The sequence below is a fragment of the Esox lucius genome, chromosome 20, assembly GCF_011004845.1.
Source record: "Esox lucius isolate fEsoLuc1 chromosome 20, fEsoLuc1.pri, whole genome shotgun sequence".
NCBI lineage: Eukaryota > Metazoa > Chordata > Actinopteri > Esociformes > Esocidae > Esox > Esox lucius.
The window spans coordinates 15,905,198-15,924,994 of NC_047588.1; the positions used below are offsets into that span (position 1 = coordinate 15,905,198).

The 19,797-nt window shown below is 43.6% G+C and overlaps 1 protein-coding gene across 8 annotated transcripts in view; it reads right to left on the reverse strand.

Moving 5' to 3' along the window:
• Positions 1 to 1,333: 1,333 nt before the first annotated feature.
• The window catches only part of cspg5a (chondroitin sulfate proteoglycan 5a), a 30,938-nt gene continuing 12,474 nt past the window's right edge, over positions 1,334 to 19,797 (reverse strand). Inside the window, exons 3-7 of one of the 8 annotated variants that reach the window (XM_010885325.5) lie at positions 11,622 to 11,810; positions 8,320 to 8,398; positions 6,071 to 6,127; positions 3,134 to 3,235; positions 1,659 to 1,774 (exon numbers count right to left, since the gene is read on the reverse strand). In XM_010885325.5, the coding sequence (XP_010883627.1) occupies positions 3,149 to 3,235; positions 6,071 to 6,127; positions 8,320 to 8,398; positions 11,622 to 11,810 (412 nt within the window). In that variant the 3' untranslated portion in view covers positions 1,659 to 1,774; positions 3,134 to 3,148. Of the gene's footprint in view, positions 1,775 to 3,133; positions 3,236 to 6,070; positions 6,128 to 8,241; positions 8,399 to 11,621; positions 11,811 to 19,797 lie in introns of all 8 variants that reach the window. The other 7 variants (XM_020041515.3, XM_010885321.5, XM_010885320.5 and 4 more) reach the window with 7 other exon arrangements.

The following is a 19,797-nucleotide window of genomic DNA, read 5'->3' on the forward strand; positions in this document are numbered from 1 at the left end:
GTTGGAGCACCTACATGAATGTGTGTATGCACTTGTGTGAACTAATCCAGGCACTTGTCATCTCTTATCTGGGCTACTACAACTCTGTTGGTTGGACTCCTTGATTGTGCCATCAAACCACTGACACCCGCCTGGTGTTCCACATTCAAATGTTCTCTTATGTCACCTCTGCACTCTCCTCTGGCACCCAGTTGATGCTCCGACTGACTGTTACTACTACTACTACTAATGTTGCCATTCATTTTTCACATTACTTTAGTAGCATCATTTTATACTTGTGTATTGCTTTTATTGTAAGTTAACATTCATATTTAATCATTAACATACCCTGGCTCAGTAGGGATTCCGATAGCGGGAGGGTTTGTAGGCCAACAATCGTGTCATGTTCTGTCTGTGCTCGCGTAAGAACTCTATGCTAATAGTAGTACTTGCAAGGTTAGCTGTATTGATGAAGTAGCCACCCACCCAATGCTACAGTAGTCCTGTCTGGCAAAATCATGTTAGTTGTTCAGTTCATTCAAGTAGATGAGACTTACTCTCAAGAATGCTTAATAGCTAATACATCTGTCAATAGCAAGCTACCTTAAGCTGACCTGTCATTCTTGTTGCTGTGCCAATATCCATCTCCTTTCTCTGTCTGTGTCAATGGTCTGTATTTGTTGCGTAATGGATTATGCTCATTGAAGTTAATTAACATGTTTGAGCATGTCTAAACTAGGCTGATTATTAATATCCAATCGGAACAGCATCAGTGGAAAACACTGGTCTGAGCTCACACCAAAGTTTAGGACAGTCTATGCGCGTCTTCTGACAACATCTGAACTTTCTTAGGTAAGTGTCACAGTTAATATGCCATGTAATATGCCATGTAATATGCCATGCCATAGATTGGAAAGGGTAAGAGGGAGCACCATAGGTCAGGAAAACACTAGACAAAGGCTTCATGTTAAAAAGGTTTATTTCAACAACTGTCTGAACAACTGTTTTTCTCTGTTTGAAGTCTGTATTCCCAAAAAAGTACAAAATAAAACAAGTACATCAAAGGATTAGAAATCACATCAATGAAAACGAAGACACATTGTGTTGTTTCTTTTATATCAATCCAAGCATTTTTTTTTCTCCATATATTTATACATACTCACTTAATTAGTAAGACAAACATCGAAACCTCTCAGTAGCTTTTATCTTTTTTACAATGTTTAACATCATTTTTTAAACTCCGTATTATTTTTTTTTCTTTTTACAAAATACACCAATGCAGGCAGGGGAATGTAAGTGTGTTTATGTACGTGTGTGTTGCTCTTTTGTGTGCTGGTGTGTTTGTCTATGTGTTAGAGAGTGTTTATGTGCGTGCGGGTGGGGGGCAAGGGGAAGTAAAGTGACAGCAACGAAGGGGCAAGGCTGCGAGGCAGGGGGTGTGATTGGGCGTAAGGGGTCGCAAGACAGCGGCAGGTGGGGGAGGTGTTTCAGCAGGGGTGGTGTGTTGTTTTTGTTTTGCAGCGGCGTAGGCCGCTTTGTGGCAAGTGTTGCCGTGTTGTTGACGTTGGTTGGTTGGTGGTAGTAGTTGCAGTCGTGGTGGCCGGAGCTCATCCTGACCAGACTTCTACATCATGTTGTTCTGCAGTGAGTTTACCTCCGAGGAGTTCTCCTCGCCAAGGACCTTGTGGTTCTCGTGTTTGGGGGTCAGGGAGTTATGGATGTTCAGGGACTCGTCCTCCTTGGGCACCGGGGCCTTCACGGGGTCCTCCAGCTTGTTCTGGGTATTGGGGTCATCCTGCCAGGGATGGACAGAGGAAACACAGTTTAGGTCCCAGACAGGCCCCTGAAAAATTTTTTGTTCCAAACCCTCCCTCTAGTCTGCTATGTGGCCATTATTACATCATCTTATCTCATACCAAACCCTCCCTCTAGTCTGCTATGTGGCCGTTATTACATCATCTTATCTCATACCAAACCCTCCTTCTAGTCTGCTATGTGGCCGTTATTACATCATCTTATCTCATACCAAACCCTCCTTCTAGTCTGCTATGAGGCCGTTATTACATCATCTTATCTCATACCAAACCCTCCTTCTAGTCTGCTATGTGGCCGTTATTACATCATCTTATCTCATACCAAACCCTCCTTCTAGTCTGCTATGTTGCCGTTATTACATCATCTTATCTCATACCAAACCCTCCTTCTAATCTTCTATGTGGTCTTTATTACATCATCTTATCTCATACCAAACCCTCCTTCTAGTCTTCTATGTGGTCTTTATTACATCATCTTATCTCATACCAAACCATTGCAACATTTCCAAATAGTTGAGCTTCAGTTCCCCACCTCATTTCTTTCTTTTTAATCTTCTGTACTGCTGTTTGGGTCGTAAACCCCTATTATCCCCTACCTACCTGACTATGCATCAACGGTAGAGCATGTAGCCGTAAAAAGGCAATATTTTAAAAGGACGCATTGTTCCTACTGTAAACATGCGTGGTCCTGGCTATCCAGTTGTTCCAACATCGTGCATGGTTTACACCATAGACTGTAAGGTTTACACATTTGTTTTGGCTGACAGGACATAGAGGCAATTGGAAAACTGTATGAGTGACGCCCTCCCCTTCCATTCTTCATAACCCACCAACAAGCACCCCTCCTGGCCCACTGGGAAGCGCATGCAGTGTCACATGCAAGACCCACAGTCACTCATCCAGCCTCCATCACCTCTCTGCTGTCCCAGTTGAAACACAATGACCCTCATTGACATTTAACACATTGCCGGGGAAGCTACTGTCATACGAACCCATGGTATAGCTGGAGCTGAAAAAACCCAATGCATTATTTGATAACTCTGTTTCACTTCAATTTGTCCGTTTGGCTGCAGTTATGTAAGGACAGAGGAAAAAATGGACGGTGAACATCTTAGCCTTTCTTCCATCCTGCTATGCTCATTAATAATGCATAGCTTCATCAACGCTACTGTGTAGAGGTAGAGGTGCCTGTGCCAAGTGCAAACACACAAACATGTGCTGAATCTCACACACACACACACACACACACACCCTGCAGACCCTAAGGGGTGTACCACTACAAAACAGAGTTGAATGCTTGTTATTCAATGGCACTCAGAAGGGATTCCAAAAGCATTTACCCATTGGTTGATGACCTAGATAGTAACTTCAGGCAGGACGTGGGGATACGTCACTTCCATGCTGACAGGATAGGGGCCTTCTTTCCGTCCATCAGCGTGAAACTGGAAAATGTGTTTTATTTGTTGCTGTGGGTTTTAGTGTGTTGGGGGACGTTGAGAGGGACACTTGTGAAGACTTTTTTGGGGAGCTTTTGGAACAGAGATATACGGGGTGTTGAGATGAAGATGACACATGTACAGGTCTTTGTATCCTTCCTGGTTTATGCCTGTGTATGTCAGTTTAGATTCAGCGTGTGCGTCTGGTTTGCCCCCTGTATATTATTGTCTCCATCCATGCCTTAGTGTGTGTGTGTGTGTGTGTGTCTTTGTGACATGAATGCACATTTGTAAATGGGCCTGTCCATTGTTGGTGTGTGTGTGTATTTGTGTGTGTATGTCTGCATCTGTGCCTTTGTGTGTGTCTGTATTCATGTATGTGTAATGGAGGAAGGACACGAAGAGGGCGGGACAGGACTGAGTCAAACACGTTGTTATAGATAGAGAGCCTCAGTGCTCTCCACTGGCCTGGCACAGCAGAAGACAGGCCCCAGGACAGCCCAGAAGACAGCCCCCAGGACAGGCCAGAAGACAGACCTCAGGACAGCCCCAAGGACAGCCCAGAAGACAGCCCCCAGGACAGCCCAGAAGACAGCCCCCAGGACAGCCCAGAAGACAGTCCCCAGGACAGCCCAGAAGACAGACCCCAGGACAGCCCAGAAGACAGCCGAGAAGACAGTCCCCAGGACAGCCCCGAAGATAGTCCCCAGGACAGCCCAGAAGACAGCCCCCAGGACAGCCCAGAAGACAGCCCAGAAGACAGCCCCCAGGACAGCCCAGAAGACAGTCCCCAGGACAGCCCCCAGGACAGTCCCCAGGACAGCCCTGAAGACAGTCCCCAGGACAGCCCCCAGGACAGCCCAGAAGACAGTCCCTGGACAGCCCAGAAGACAGACCTCAGGACAGCCCCAAGGACAGACCAGAAGACAGCCCCCAGGACAGCCCAGAAGACAGTCCCCAGGACAGCCCAGAAGACAGCCCCCAGAACAGCCCCCAAGAACAGAACAGGAATTAGCCCCCAAGACTTAGCCTCCAGGAAGCCCCCAGGACATCCAACAGGAAGCCCCCAGGACAGCTCCCGGGACTTTGCCCCCAGGACAGGACTGGACATTGGGGACACAGGTGGTGGATACAGCGGCTCTCAAAAGTGTCCACCCTCCCATGGACTTTTCCACATTCTCATGTGTTAAAACATGAAATCAAAACTGATTAAATTAGGTGTTTTTGCCCCTGATCGACAATAAAAGTCCAAAATGAATGAATTATTGATTGCATAAGTATTCACCCCCTTTGACACACCTGAATGAGCTGTGGTGCAACCAACTGTCTTTAGAAATTACGTAATAAGTTGAATGAAGTACACCTGTGTGCAGTTAAGGTGTTTCATATGATTTCAGGTTAAATACACTTGTCTCTGGGAGGTCCCACAGTTAAGTCCACAGTAATGTTCCTTATTTAGAAACTGTCAATCTGTCTTGAACCGGCCAACGTCAAAAACTGAGTGTTTGGTTACTAGGGTACTAGTTAACAAGGCTACCGAGAGGCCTAAAGGAGTTACAGTCTTCCACGGCCATGCTTGAAGACACTTTGTGTACTAAAAATTGTTATTCACAAACAGTTCTCATCCAACTAGACTGAGCTTGAAACATTTTTTGAAGCCCAAACATTGCTGTGTCCAGATGTTCAAAGAGAGTAGAGACTTGCTGCAAAAGGTGCCTCTACCAAATGTTGTACACTTAATTTAGAACAATTTGTAGATTTTAGTTTTCACTGTGACTTAATGGACCTTTTTGTGTTGATCAGTGGCAAAAATTCTATTTTCATGTTGTAACAGAATCAAATGTCCAAGGGCAGTCCAAGGGCAGTCCAAGGGTAGTCCAAGGGCAGTCCAAGGGCAGTCCAAGGGTAGAGGTCAAGATGAGCAAGACATGTTCACATTATTTGAACATTTATTTGAGAATTACCCTAACAAATTAATGACTTAATCTCAATTCCATATTCAGTCAGTCAAAATGCAGACCATGAACATAAATCTGTATCAATTAGCATAAACATTGATTTATCCTTTGGGTCCACATTACAATTAACTTTATAAATTGACTAATTCACAATGGAATTGACACCAGACATATTTTACATCGTAAACCAGCAGTCCATAAAAGGTGAGGTTTAAGGTAAACGGATACAATCCACTTTACTCAGTTCAAGTAATTAGAAAAAACTGAATAATAACATCTCTAAAAGAGTATCAGTGTTTATGTATTAGAACGGTGGCCATGTTTCTATTTTAGAACAGCATTTGTGTTTATTTGTACATTAGAACAGTATTGATGTTTCTATTGTGTTATGAATATTGGTATGTATATTTTATGACCGCGTATGTGTCTGGAGAGCGACTCTGTGTCTAGCAAGATTTTTTTGGTTTCTATCTACTGCAGTACTTTTGATTCTGCTAAGACCTTTTAGAAGAATTAATATCCTCTGTCTGATGGACAATAAAAGGACATTGTACTGTTCCTGGACTGCTTAAATATTTTGGACTTTAAGAAGACCATTATTGTACTACTACTGGACAGCCACAGCATTTTGGTGAAGGACATCTAACTTTAGATAAGAGACTGTACATTTATATAAAAAATTATAATTTGAAATTTAAATAATAATGTATTATTATTTATTACTTTGTTTTATTACATTGTTTTTGTTTGAAGCGCTGACTAGCCAAGGGAGGGGCTGTGGATTGGTCCGTGGAGTTGAGAAAGGGTGACTGACAGGGCCACAGTACAATGAGAGAGCCGTTAGGAGAGAAGGGGGCAGGCCATCTGGGGGGGTTTATCTTACCTCACAGTCAGGTTCCTCTTTGGTCTTACACTCCCAGGTGTATCTGCTCATGGTTTTCTGAGGGGGGGGGGGCAGGGGGGACAGGGTTATACTCCTCAAAGATGCATAAAATCCTCAGAAAGAGAGAGACTAAAAGCGGAAGAGGGAGAGTGACGTAGAGTGTGACAGAGCGAGTTAGAAACCAGAAGAGTTGGTGCGAGTTAGATACAGAGAGAGAGAGAGACAGACAGAGACACAGCAATAGAAAGGGAGAAAAGGAGAGCAAGACAGAGGTAGAGAAGCAACAGAAAGAGAAGACCCATTACTGGGGAACCTCCCAAGGATAATGACGGATATTCCAAGAGGTGACGAAAGGTGAAAGAATAATTTCAATATCAGGACAATTAAGGATTCATCTCAGTAACTGCAGTGCTTTGTGGCCTTGACATTGCCATAGCAAGTGCTGGAGGGAATATTTCTGATGGTAACATGTTGAAAGAGAAACACAGGGATTAAGGTATTGGATATTTACTCTATTTGTTAATTTAAACTGTAGATTTCTATTAAGTTGGAGTGTCTAAGATTAATCTTAGCCATTCATGCATTTTTAGGTAGCCATTTTCCTGCTCAGGGCATGGCTGGTGCTCCATTCTGACTCCTATGGATTGAGAGATGCTGAGCTGCACACCATGCACGTTGAGACTGAAAAAGCCATCAGAGATTAGAAGATTTCTGGATAATGGGAGTGTTATGGTGATTCACATTTGGTTGTGGATGGTATTGTGTAATCGTGGGTAATGTTGGTTGGTGCTTGTGCTGTCTCATGTTCTGAAGCGCTGCAATATGATGCCCTCTGGGTTGTTGCTAGCAGATTTTTACAGAAACATTGCAATTGCTAGTAGGAATAACGGTGCTTCTACAAAAACAAGAATATCAAAGGAATGCTAACTAAAGCACTTTTTTTGCGGTTAAACCAAGTCTGATGACCAGAACTATGACTGGCACTTCTTGAGTTGTTAGAATGCATGTCTTATGTCATAACACTAAACATGCTGCTATGACCATGTTAGCACTATGCTACCCCATGCTTCTACTAGTTGTGCATCTAGGCAGATACTCTCCCACATCACCTACAGGCAGCTGGGAGATGTTGCAGCTCAGATGTTTATCCTGATTGAATAGCCCCCTTGCACACATCATGGACACCATTTACCATCAACCTTATAATAACCCTATAATTGTTCTGCTCCCATACCCCCCCACCACCCCCCATCTCACTTTATTGACCAATCGGGAGTCTTTCATTCCTTTTCCCACCTAGCCTGCCCAGGTCAGGATAAACGAGTGAAACCGTCTGACAGAGAAACAGGCAGTGTGACGACAGGCAGCTGTAGCAGCTGACCTGGTCACCAGGGGGCGCCACCGGGTGAGAGAGAGCAGCCATGCAAAGTCATACCGATGCAAAGGTGATCAAAAGGAGAGCAGATCAGGGAAAGACAGGGTGGAGGGGGGTTACAGTAAGGTCCATAGGAATTCTCTCTAAGTCTGGGTAAAGACTTAGCCTAAGCAAAATTGACCACAACTAATTACATTGATGTTCTCGATAAAGTTTTCACATCTGCTGCTTGTATATGTGCATGGGATTGGCATTTTAAATAATTTAATTCTTAGACTACAACACGGTGCTGGCCATTTGCACCACACTTCCCAGGACCCTTTGGCTAATCCGCTAGTGGGCTTCTAACATTGGTTACAAAATCAGGTGTTTCAATTTCATTTGAAAAAGCCTTTCCAGTTTTAACAAATAATCATAAAAAAATGAATACTCACCCTAAATTATACTTTCATCTGTTTTGGATATTCAAATATTCTGTGTGTGTGTGTTTCAGGGGGTTACAATTACACTACAGTGGGATGCAAAGCAAATAAAGAACCTCAATCACTAACTGACAATGAGGCAATACACAGTGGAGAATTTACCGCCACACTGTTACCATGGTAACAGCATAGTTGCCTCAGTAGCGGGTGTAGTCTGTGTCTGTCTGCCTATCTGGCTTTAGACTTGTTCCCATAGCGACAGAGAACAGGACCACTGTAACACCCCGCCCATGTACCCCAGGAGAGGTGACACTCAGGCCCATGCGGAGGAGGGAAGGAAGAAAGGGGTGAGAGAGAGACGAGAACCACGTTACCTGACAGATAATGTTATCATAGTAAGCCAAAGCACGGGCATGAGGGACGTTAGGAGGGGTGTCGCACAGTTTCCTTACATTTGGGTGGGAGCCCTCAGCGATGGTGGACAGGGAGAAATTATCATTGTGCTGCTCCGATGGAGGCCGGTATTTACTGCTGGGAAGAGGAGGGTGGTGAGCAGAGAAGGGAGAGGATGAAGATAGAGGAAAGGAATGGAGTGAGGGATAATTCAGAAAGATAGAAGAAAGATGAAAGAGGACAAGATGAGGATGAAAGCATTGTAAAAAAAAGGTAAGTGTAGTTGGATAAAGAAAAGCAGAAGAGGAGGAAAGGACAGAAAGAGCAGCAGTTAGTTAAAGTGCAGGTGTAGGACTTCAGTTGGCAGACAGACAGACCGACCGAAACATTGTCTGTGATGAAACTAAACAGCTGTGAATCAAAGATAAGACCACAGCTCTTTTCACTTCGACCCCGAGTTGTTATAGCAACAGATACTTATCGGACAAGTTCAGGTTGTCCCATAGTTGGTCTATGATGACTGATACACTAACACGGTATGAACTGCCTTTGTATTCAGTATCACTGTGATTCATGTGGGTTTATATGTTGTCAACATGAATAACTCCTAAACAGGCAACAATGACTCACTATTAAAGTACCATTGAATCATTTTGGCTCTGTGTGTCTACCCATTATAAATGTCTGAGAATTGTGATATACAAAACACTTCTCACATTGAAGGGACATTTTGTCATTTTGTCCCACTCTAGAAGCCTAAGCTGAAATGCAGCTTCATTGAATATCCCACCCTGCTCAGTTTCTCTCCACATCCTTTTCATAGTTAAACACCCTCTGAACTTGATCCAGCAGTACAGCCTAAGCAGATCCTACTGCTAACTGTTCAAGATGCAGCTCCCAGATTTATAGTTCATATGTTGATAGGAAGAGTGAGAGTGATGAGGGAGAGGTGCTGGAGAGATGGAGAACAGACAGAAATAAAGATGTAGAAATACTGGAGAAGAATTAAGGAAGGAAAGAGTGGGAGATCAGCTGCCAGTTAGCCTATCACTGCAGGGCTTGGATACTGATTGTGTGTGTGTGTGTGTGTGTGTGTGTGTGTGTGTCAAAATGTTGGCAATAATTGGCTGTGACAGAGAAAAGAGATGGAGAGAGAGACCAAGAGAGTCAACGTGTAGTGTGTGCATGTGAAGTGTGGTTTCTAATCCATGGCACAAGGACAAAGGGATTGCAGCCAGGGTGTCTATTTGAGTCTCCTCTCAACTAAGATACCTGGATAAGTGGATCTCTCTTTCTGGCCATTTACTACTCCCTCCTGAAGACGTTGCCTCCCTCCTGCAATCTTCACCTCCCTCTCTCTCTGCCTCCATCTCACCTCTCTCTCTGCCTCCATCTAACCTCTCTCTCTGCCTCCATCTTACCTCTCTCTCTGCCTACATCTCACCTCTCTCTGCCTCCATCTCACCTCTCTCTCTGCCTCCATCTCACCTCTCTCTCTGCCTCCATCTCACCTCTCTCTCTGCCTCCATCTCACCTCTCTCTCTGACAAGGATGCAGACCCCATCTTGACTGCAGCACACAGCAGTGCCCCGCTCACACAAACATTCACACACACACAAACACACACAGTGTAGCCCACTGTAAATATCTGCTGCAGATGGAGGAAATGTGGAGTGGGTGGCTCATATATTCATAAGCCCTAGACATACACACAAACACACACACTTTACACACATACACATGCCTGAACACCACATAAACTTGTATATGCACATGTGGGTGTGTAAACATGTGAGTGCAAGTGTGTGTATGTGCATCTACTTGTGTGCAAGCATACACACACACACACACACTTGTGCTCGACGGCTGCACAGAGCACACTCATTTCCACGCTCTTTTTCCCTGTTTGCTGACAGTTAAAGGTCCTTTCAGGTCCTGCCTTTTTCTCTTTCTGCCTGCCCTTCTTCTTTCCACCCTTTGTCCTTCACCCCCTCATTTATCTGTTGTCTTCTTTCTCATTCAGCCATGTTTTCCCCTGTTTTATCCTGCCATTTTTCTCTCTGATTCAACGTGACATTATGTTCTCTATTTTTGACTAGATGAGCCTGAGTTGCATCTCTCTGTCCATCCCTACCCCCTTTCACACACACACACACACACACACACCTCAGGTTGCACAGCTGTATGTAGGTCAACCCCCCCCCCCCCCACACACACACACCCCTCCCCTCTTACACACTCCTGATCAGACTGCCCTACTTTCAGCTGGAACCAGAGCAGCAATGACATCACTATTTTCAGTTACCATGGTTCACGAGCCCTCAGCACGCTATCCACTGCACTGACGGTTTCCCTATTATTCATCATCCTTTGCCAGAAAATGTCCAATGCTCATGGAAGCAATGCTTGAATTTATATTTGCATCCATACCCATGCGACCTCATGCTGCACTGTTGCTAGGCAAAACCACTGGCAAAGGAACTGCCACACATCCTAGAGTAGGCGCTCGTTTTAGCGATTCTCATCCCTTTGTCATTCGAGGCAAATGCCATCACTCACTTTTCCATTTCCACTCTCTCTTTACTTTCTCTCTCATCTGTCTTGTCATCACGTTGACCGCCTGCTGAACACTGTCAACTCCTCACGTCACTCAACTCCCTCCACATTCCATTGTCTTTCTCATTTAATTTCTTCCCTGCTTTATCTGATCCGTCCGACCCCCCCCCCCCCCCCCCCCCACCGTCTGGCCTGTCGTTCTCTATTCCCTTTGTCACCCATCCCCATCCTTCTTATTCCAGTTCAGCTGCTTCCTCCCTTTCTCTCTCTCTTCTCTATTCTTCCTCCTCTCTTTCTTTCCCATTCTCCTTCTCATTTCCTCCATTTGTCTGCTAAATCATATATACATATACATATATGGTGTCACCCTGAACAGAGTTTTAATGGTTGTTATAGCCTTGATTATAAAGTCTTAATCCACATATAGCCCTGATGTATTCTAATACTAACGCAATACTACAACCAAATAATAGGACTGATTATTTCTTTGACCTCACAAATTGTGACTGACAGAATAGAAAAGGTTTTATGCCTGTCCACCTGGTGTCTCTTTGAGCTAGTCAACCAACACACCTCTATTTGACCTGCCGTTGGCTTTCATCTTGGCTCTACACTAAATTGCTAAGTTATTGCTAATGTAGTGTACCTTTTTGTTTTTTTGTCCATAAGATCCCCTGTGTTTTTCCAAGACTCCATGATTTATGGCTGCCTATTTTATGTATGTGTGTGTTTGTGTGTGTGTGATTTAATCTGGTCCTATATATTCGCCGTGCCTGGCTTCTTGTGGTCCAGACTGTACTCTTACCTGCGTTTGCGCAGCTTGCTATTCTCAGTTTTGAGCACGTGGAGCTTCTTGGCGAAGCAGACGATGATCATAAAGAGCAGCAGCACCATGAGGGCAGATGCCCCAATGGCCAGGCACAGGACCTGGAACTCTGTCACCACTGACTCACAGCGGGCCCCCTTGTGCCAGATGTAGTCCTGGACATTACACCTGCATGGGGAAAGAGAGATGGAGTAATAATAATAGTAATAATAAGGATGAGATGGAGAAAAATAAGGATGAGAAGAAGTATTGGGGAAACAAATGTGGCATGAGTAATGGCGTATGTAGAAGGGAGACAGGCAGTATTAATGGAAACAGAAGTAGTATAGGTTATGGAGTATAGAGAGGGGAGAGATGGATAGGGTAACACGTTTAAGGACCAGGTAAAGAAAGAGTGGATTGAGGTCATGAGATGAAGGTAAAGGTGGGGGAAAAGATTAAGCATGGAGACAAAAACATATAAGAGTTGAATTCACCAAACATAACATCATCCATGTTAGACAAGTGTATGATGTTATGTGCTTATGTGTGCGTGCTGATGAGTTCCGGGCTATGTATGGGTGTGTGTGTGTATGTGTGTATGTGTGTATGTGTGTGTGTCTGCATGCGCACGCATTAGCACAATAATCTGGATCTGAGTGAGGGTGATACAGTTGGCACACATTTAAATCCAGTTGGTTCTGTTTATAGTCTAGAATACATTTTTCATAATTATCACAAGCGTGATTCTGAAAACTTTAAATTGTGTGGTCTAAAAATGGCACCTCAACATCCCGCAGTAGCCCAAGAGACAATGTGATTCACTAAAGTGAAACTACAACTCCTGGTCTAAAACAGACTGTTAGATGCCTGAAGTGACACTAACAGGCATTCAACATGGCTATATTGAAAGGGCTAATGGGATCATTCTGTGTGAAAATAAGAAAAGACAAAGAGCCAGAGGCAGTTTTCCATCCATAAAACACACACAAACACACCCACCCACACACTTGCCGCCATCTGAGCCCCAGACTCGCTCCAGTTTGGCAGTGTACAGTGTCCACCCGGGGACAAAAATGACAGCAGCAGATGGCTTTGTCTGCTGACTATCCCACATTTAAATCATTGAATGTATCTCTTTGCTAGACTGAAAACAGTAAGCAAATACATAGTTTCATATGTAAGGTGTATTCCTGATTAAGGCGACATAGGCCCTATAAACTGGGTCAATCACAAAGGTAACAGGGGAAGAAAGGATGGCTATCTGTCTCAGCTGTTAGCTGGAACCATAGTAACCAGAAACAAAATATGTCTGCTGCTTTATTCACATGTGATCCCTGAAAACAAAACGGGCTGTGGGAGGGAGGGGAAAATGTTGAAAATGAAACACACAGAGAGAAGTGCCTATACAGGCTAAGAGAAGACAAAAACACAAAGGTTCCCACTCACTCTTTAAAGGTCTATATTTGGATTTTAAGGCGAAACCACCACTTACAGACAAACGTTTAAACATGGAAAGCAACAGAAAGGCCCCTTCACTCTTCCACAGTCACAGGCCAATCAAGTCACAGAGTTCCAGAGATGAATGTAAATCTGTAGCATAAAAGGTGTGAGCATGGCCTTTCAAATCCAGTTTCAGTTCCACCGACTGAGTGGGTGATGGGGGGCTTGCTTCCTTTCAGTACCTCTTCCTGCATCCTGCTCCCTTTGTGTCCGTGCCAAATGTGCCAACCAAAGACCACTGGCCCCGTGCCAAACGTGCCAACCAAAGACCACTGGCCCCATGCCAGGGGGCAATCTCTAGCTGAAGAAGGTGTCAGCAGAATACTGATACGCCATTTACCATTTACAAGACCAGAATGCTCTATCCATCTCTTAGATACTGTATGTTGGTAAAAAAAAAAAAAAAGGGGGGTGATCTACTATGTATGGCAGAGAGAGGAGAAAGAGAGAAAGGGCAGAAATAGAAAGAAGGGGAGAAAGAACAGAGCAAGAGAGATTACCTAGAAGGAAAGGGAAGGAGGATCGCCGGTTGCCATGGCAACCCAGCTGAGCCACACGTGAAGCAGATGCAGTGCTGACATGTCATTCCATCACACACGGTCTCTGTCTCATCAAAACGTTCTCTACCACAGAGTCTCTCATCTCACATTTTCAGTCGGTTACTGATGCCCAGCCTCTTCTTCTTTTCCTACTTTCAATGTGCCTCTCCCTTTCCTCCAGCCTTCCTGTCTCAGTGTTAGAACAAAAAAAAACTACACCCAGTAACAATCACTTGTCTGGTTCCAACCTGAAACCTGCAATCCCACAATCCAAAATGACTGTGTTGTAGTTTTACACTGGATTGTCCCTCTCTTGTGAATGAAATACTCAGGACTCCCACAGCTACAGCCTAGCCAGTTACCTGGTGTGACCACAGAACCGGTCCTGCCTAGCTTGTCAATAACTGAATCAATGAGGTTTACTAGGACCTCCATCCGCCACTCAATGCAGGCCCTCTAACCCAGTGACACAATGGAATTACAGAAGCTTGAGCCACATTACAAAGAGCTTGTAAATCCCCTCAATATTTACCTGATTAGTCTTGTAAAGTCTGTGCGCCAGCCAAATCCCCCCGGTAGCACATCCTAACCTGGCCAAGAGGAGGAGTGGAGAGGGGGATGGAGCAGAGCACAGATGGGACACCCCCGTTCTTTGCGCTTCCCCGTAGTGGCTCAGGCTGAAAGAGGGTAAATGGGCAGTGGGGGTGTCGGGGCGGAGTGGGAAGGGCGGAGTCCACAGGGATAATGGAGGGCAAATGGGGGGAAGATTCTCAGGACTACCTGGCACTACCACTCACTGTAACCAGCCCTTCTGTTCTGTTTGCAGGGTTATTTTTGGCTCATCCTCCTGGTCGTCAGTGAAAGGCCAGTTGACATTTACATTTATTGTCTGATCGTCTGAACATCGGAAGATCTGAAATGAATGCACTTGGTAAGATCTGGACCCGGCACAGCCAGAAGAGGTCTGGCAAACCCTTAGTGCTTTCTAAGTTTTTGTCTTTCTAAGGTGTTTCTAGGGCGCCTGTCCTTCATCAAAAGGTTCCCCCTAGTTTAAAATCCCTTAATGTGTCCCCAAAGAGCAGCCAAGATAGTTCACGGAAACGACTTTTTTTTTTTATGTTGCTTTGGAACTATTGTCAATAGTAAACTCTTAGGACAAAACTCCAAACTGATCACACGTGTAACCAATTAAATCTTTAATTTGGTTTCGTTTTGTTAGAAAACATCTCACCACAAAACCATGGATTCAACCACTAAGATGGTGAAATATAATGAGCACATTGGTTAAGTCATCAAAACATAACATCACAATTCTCTGTTTACTGACTGTAACAATATGTTTTGTCATTTTGTACATCAAGTGGTGAAATATTCACCATCTGAAGCATATTGAGTTCGATATCTTGTGGGGAGTATCCCAGTCGTTTACAATCAATAGCACCAAGGTACAACCTTAACATAATCAAAAGTGCTGCTAATTTCTGCTGTGTGTCCTAATATGACCAGAAATCCCCACAAAGCTGGTAAAACATGGAAAAGGCATTCTGATAGTCCCATGAGGAAAATTTAGATTTTAGTCTTAAGGGTTAGGTTTAGAGTAAAAGTTAGAATTAGTAAGAATTTGAATTGGAATACTTTCAAGTTCCCACATGGATAGTAAAACTTAAAATGTGTGTGTGTGTGTGCGCGTGTCTGCATTTGCTGTCATGCATGCGTGAATTTGCATGCATGTTTATTTAAATGTGTGTGTACTTCATTTAATGGGTCTAGAAATCTATATCACCATGCACACACTGGACTACATGTGCAAATATGTCTTCTTAATTATATCAAGATGCAGGACACACACACACACACTCAAAGTTAATTCAACCTGGCTGGGTTGATTCTTTTCCATACTGGCAAGACAGGCTCTGACTCATTTCATCCCTCCTGCCCTCTCTCTCCTTCTCGTTTTCTTTGTCATTTTAATTTTCCATCTCTCTCTCTCCATCTCTTCCCCTCCTACACTCCTTCTCTCCAGCTTGACATGGCTGCTTTCATTATATATGGGGTGTTGTCCTCAGTCCTCCAGCTATGGTGGGAACAATTAGGTCAGTGCTCTTAGATCATGTCCGAGTCGGAGAAAGCAGTAAACGGCCAAATATTCACATGATCCACTTTTAGTTTTACACTTATTCCAAACCAAAACACTGACAAACTCACACATACATAAACATGCAGATCGATGTGGCTTCCCAAGTCAAGTCCAGAAAAAGGTCAGACAGAACCGGATGACACCCGGGACAGAGATGGAGGACGGACAGAACCAACTACTAGTGGCATTACGGATGACACCCGGGACAGAGATGGAGGACGGACAGAACCAACTACTAGTGACATTACGGATGACACCCGGGACCGAGATGGTGGACGGACAGAACCAACTACTAGTGGCATTACGGATGACACCCGGGACAGAGATGGAGGATGGACAGAACCAACTACTAGTGGTATAATGGATGACACCCAGGACAGAGATAACAGACACACAGAAACAACTACTAGTAGTATAATGGATGACACCCAGGGTAGAGCTTATTGTAGTCATCCCACTGTAATAGATTTGGTCTGGAGTATAAATCAGCCGCAATTCACCATGAAACACCGATGCTGTGCCAGAGCTCCACTAACCCATATTGCCTCTCAGCCCAAAACTCAGGCAGAACTGAGACTGTCCCTCAGCATCAAAAAAGATCTTCACTGACTCAGTGCAACAGCCCTCAGGGACACTGTCATCTAATATCTTGTTCTCACAGACATCAACCTCTAGTCTTTAATGTTTGTTTATTGTTTCCAATGATCTCTTTAGGCCAAAGTCTACCAAAGGAGCAGGGATAACCACATTACTGTAATATCCTGTTGAGTTTATGAGAGCTGTGATTTGCTGTATTTCTCTCAGGCTTTCCTACTCTAGGATGAATCAAATCTCTCCACTGATTGGACAGCTGCCATTTAATTTACCCATATCCACGGGCATTAGACCTTCTGCTGACCTTTGACACAGGAAACTGTTAGGGTCAAGAGGTCAAGTTCACTGTCTGTGTTAACAGGGAAGGAGAGTCATTGTCATGATAAGGGGAATGACTAGGGAGACGTAATGTGCAATCAAGAGACTGACGTTAGGTTAGGAGAGGTCAGGGGCAACAAGGTGGCTGACACTGAGTGGTGGTGGTGGGAGGCCATTCATTAGTATTAAGCTTAAAAGCTAAAAATGTTTTGTGTGGGTTTATAGTGTGTGCGTATGTGTACACACGTCTCAGCCTGATTGTGTGTGTTCTCCTGCCCTGTACAGAATTATGTTGGCATGGCGACCCTGTCTATTCCATAGGTCTGTTCCAGCCCCCACTACAATCATCATCTCCATCAGCGTCAGTCAGGAGGCGATGGCCAACCGCTCATACATTTGCATGCTAATCAACACAGATGTTCAAAGATTTCTGATATTATTATGATAATTCCTTTGCTTCATGAGCTACAGAATTCAGGGGGATAAATATGATCTTCCTTTCTTTCTGTATGATGACAATTTGCTCTATTAGTTATAAGCAGAACAGTTTATAAGGATTGGGGTTTGAGGGGTTTTGGGAAGACAGAGTTGTTAAAATAGGGTGTTGGAGTTACACAGGAGTGCCTGTCCACAGTTTAGGCTCCAGGGGTTTTAGTGCTCCGTTTTAACTCAAGCAAATTCCTGAAATTGAATTAGACACTGGATTTGAAACCCTCTTAGAAAGCCAATATAGATAATGGGAATGTTTCAATTTCAATCCCATGTAAATGTATGTAATGGGTAGTAAATCAATACTACTGGTTCGGTGGCAGAGGCAGAACAGCCCTGCCTGTTTAGTACCAACACATCTCCTGGCAAGCAACCAACCAACCAGCCATTCTGCCTCATCCACGCATGTCTCCCTATTAATCCCCTACCTAACATACTGACATATCATATAGATTAAAGAATCTCATCATGATGACCTGTATAAACATCTGTCGGTCTCAATGCATCAGGATTGGGAGCCTTGGCTTAAATACTGTCTTCATGTCTATAGACTGCCAATTCATGTCCCATATTGCCAAATCTGACGAGCAGTTTAAAACAGTAGTTCTCCACTGGTAGATGTTAAAATGGGCGTTTGAGTAGCTGTCATCAAGACCGAGGGTGCCAACTTCAAATAATATAAAATATAAACACTTACCACTTTTTTTTGTTAATACTACTACTGCTAATATGATTGCATATGTTATTTCATGGTTTTGATGTCTTCACTTTTATTATGTACAATGTCAAAAATACAAAAATGGCCCAGCACACCATCTACAGGTGATGGTCATAAAATTAGAATATCATCAAAAATTGGATTTATTTCAGTAATTCCTTTCAGAAGTGAAACTTGTATAATGTATACATTAATTCCACAGAAACTGATATATTTTGAGTGTTTATTTCTTTTAATTTCAATGATTATAACTGATAACTAATGATAACACCAAATTCAGTATCTCATAAAATTTGAATATTGTGAATAGGTTCAATATTGAAGACACCTGGTGCCACACTCTAATCAGCTAATTAACTCAAAAGAAGTGCAAAGGCCTTTAAATGGTCTCTCAGTCTAGTTCTGTAGGCAACGCAATCATGGGGAAGACTGCTGACTTGACAGCTGTCCAAAAGACGACCATTGACACCTTGCACAAGGAGGGCTGGCTGTTCACAGAGTTCTGTGTCCAAGCACATTAATAGAGAGGTGAAGGGAAGGAAAAGATGTGGTAGAAAAAAGTGGACAAGCAATAGGGATTACTGCACCCTGGAGAGGATTGTGAAACAAAACCCATTCAAAAATGTGGGGGACATTCACAAAGAGTGGACTGCAGCTTGAGTCAGTGCTTCAAGAACCACCATGCACAGATGTATGCAAGACATGGGTTTCAGCTGTCGCATTCCTTGTGTCAAACCACTCTTGAACAAGACACAGTGTCAGAAGCGTCTCGCCTGGGCTAAAGACAAGAAGGACTGGACTGCTGCTGAGTTATGTTCTCTGACTAAAGTAAATTTGGCATTTCCTTTGGAAATCAAGGTCCCAAAGTCTGGAGGAAGAGAGGAGAGGCACAGAATCCATGTTGCTTGAAGTCCAGTGTAAAGTTTCCACAGTCATTGATGGTTTGGGGTGCCATGTCATCTGCTGGTTCTGGTCCACTGTGTTTTCTGAGGTCCAAGGTCAACGCAGCCGTCTACCAGGAAGTTTTAGAGCACCTCATGCTTTCTGCTGCTGACCAAATTTATGGAGATGCAGATTTCATTTTCCAACAGGACTTGGCACCTGCACACAGTGCCAAAGCTACCAGTACCTGGTTTAAGGACCATGGTATCCCTGTTCTTAATTGGCCAGCAAACTCGCCAGACCTTAACCCTATAGAAAATGTATGGGGTATTGTGAAGAGGAAGATGCGATACGCCAGACCCAACAATGCAGAAAAGCTGAAGGCCACTATCAGAGCAACCTGGGCTCTCATAACACCTGAGCAGTGCCACAGACTGATCGACTCCATGCCACGCCGCATTGCTGCAGTAATTCAGACAAAAGGAGTCCCAACTAAATAACTAAGCTCATACTCTTCATGTTCATACTTTTCAGTTGGCCAACATTTCCAAAAAAAACTTTTTTTTATTGGTCTTAAGTAATATTCTAATTTTCTGAGATTTGGGGTTTTCATTAGTTGTCAGTTATAATAATCAAAATTAAAAGAAATAAACACTTGAAATATATTAGTCTGTGTGGAATGAATGTATACATTATACAAGTTTCACTTTTTGAATGGAATTACTGAAATAAATCAACTTTTTGATTATATTCTAATTTTATGACCAGCACCTGTATGTGTATAAAATGAAGCCTTCAAACAAAATAAAATGTACCCCACAGACGAACACGAAGCTTTTGGGGCTGCTTTTCTCCCTCAAGCGGTGTGTGGATTGCATCATGAAATCAGGGCCTTTTGCAATGTCATATCAAGTGTCAGAAAGCTGGGCCCCTAACAAAACACACCTTAATAAATATAACCCAAAATAGTTCAGACAAAATGCTGGAATGCTTTGA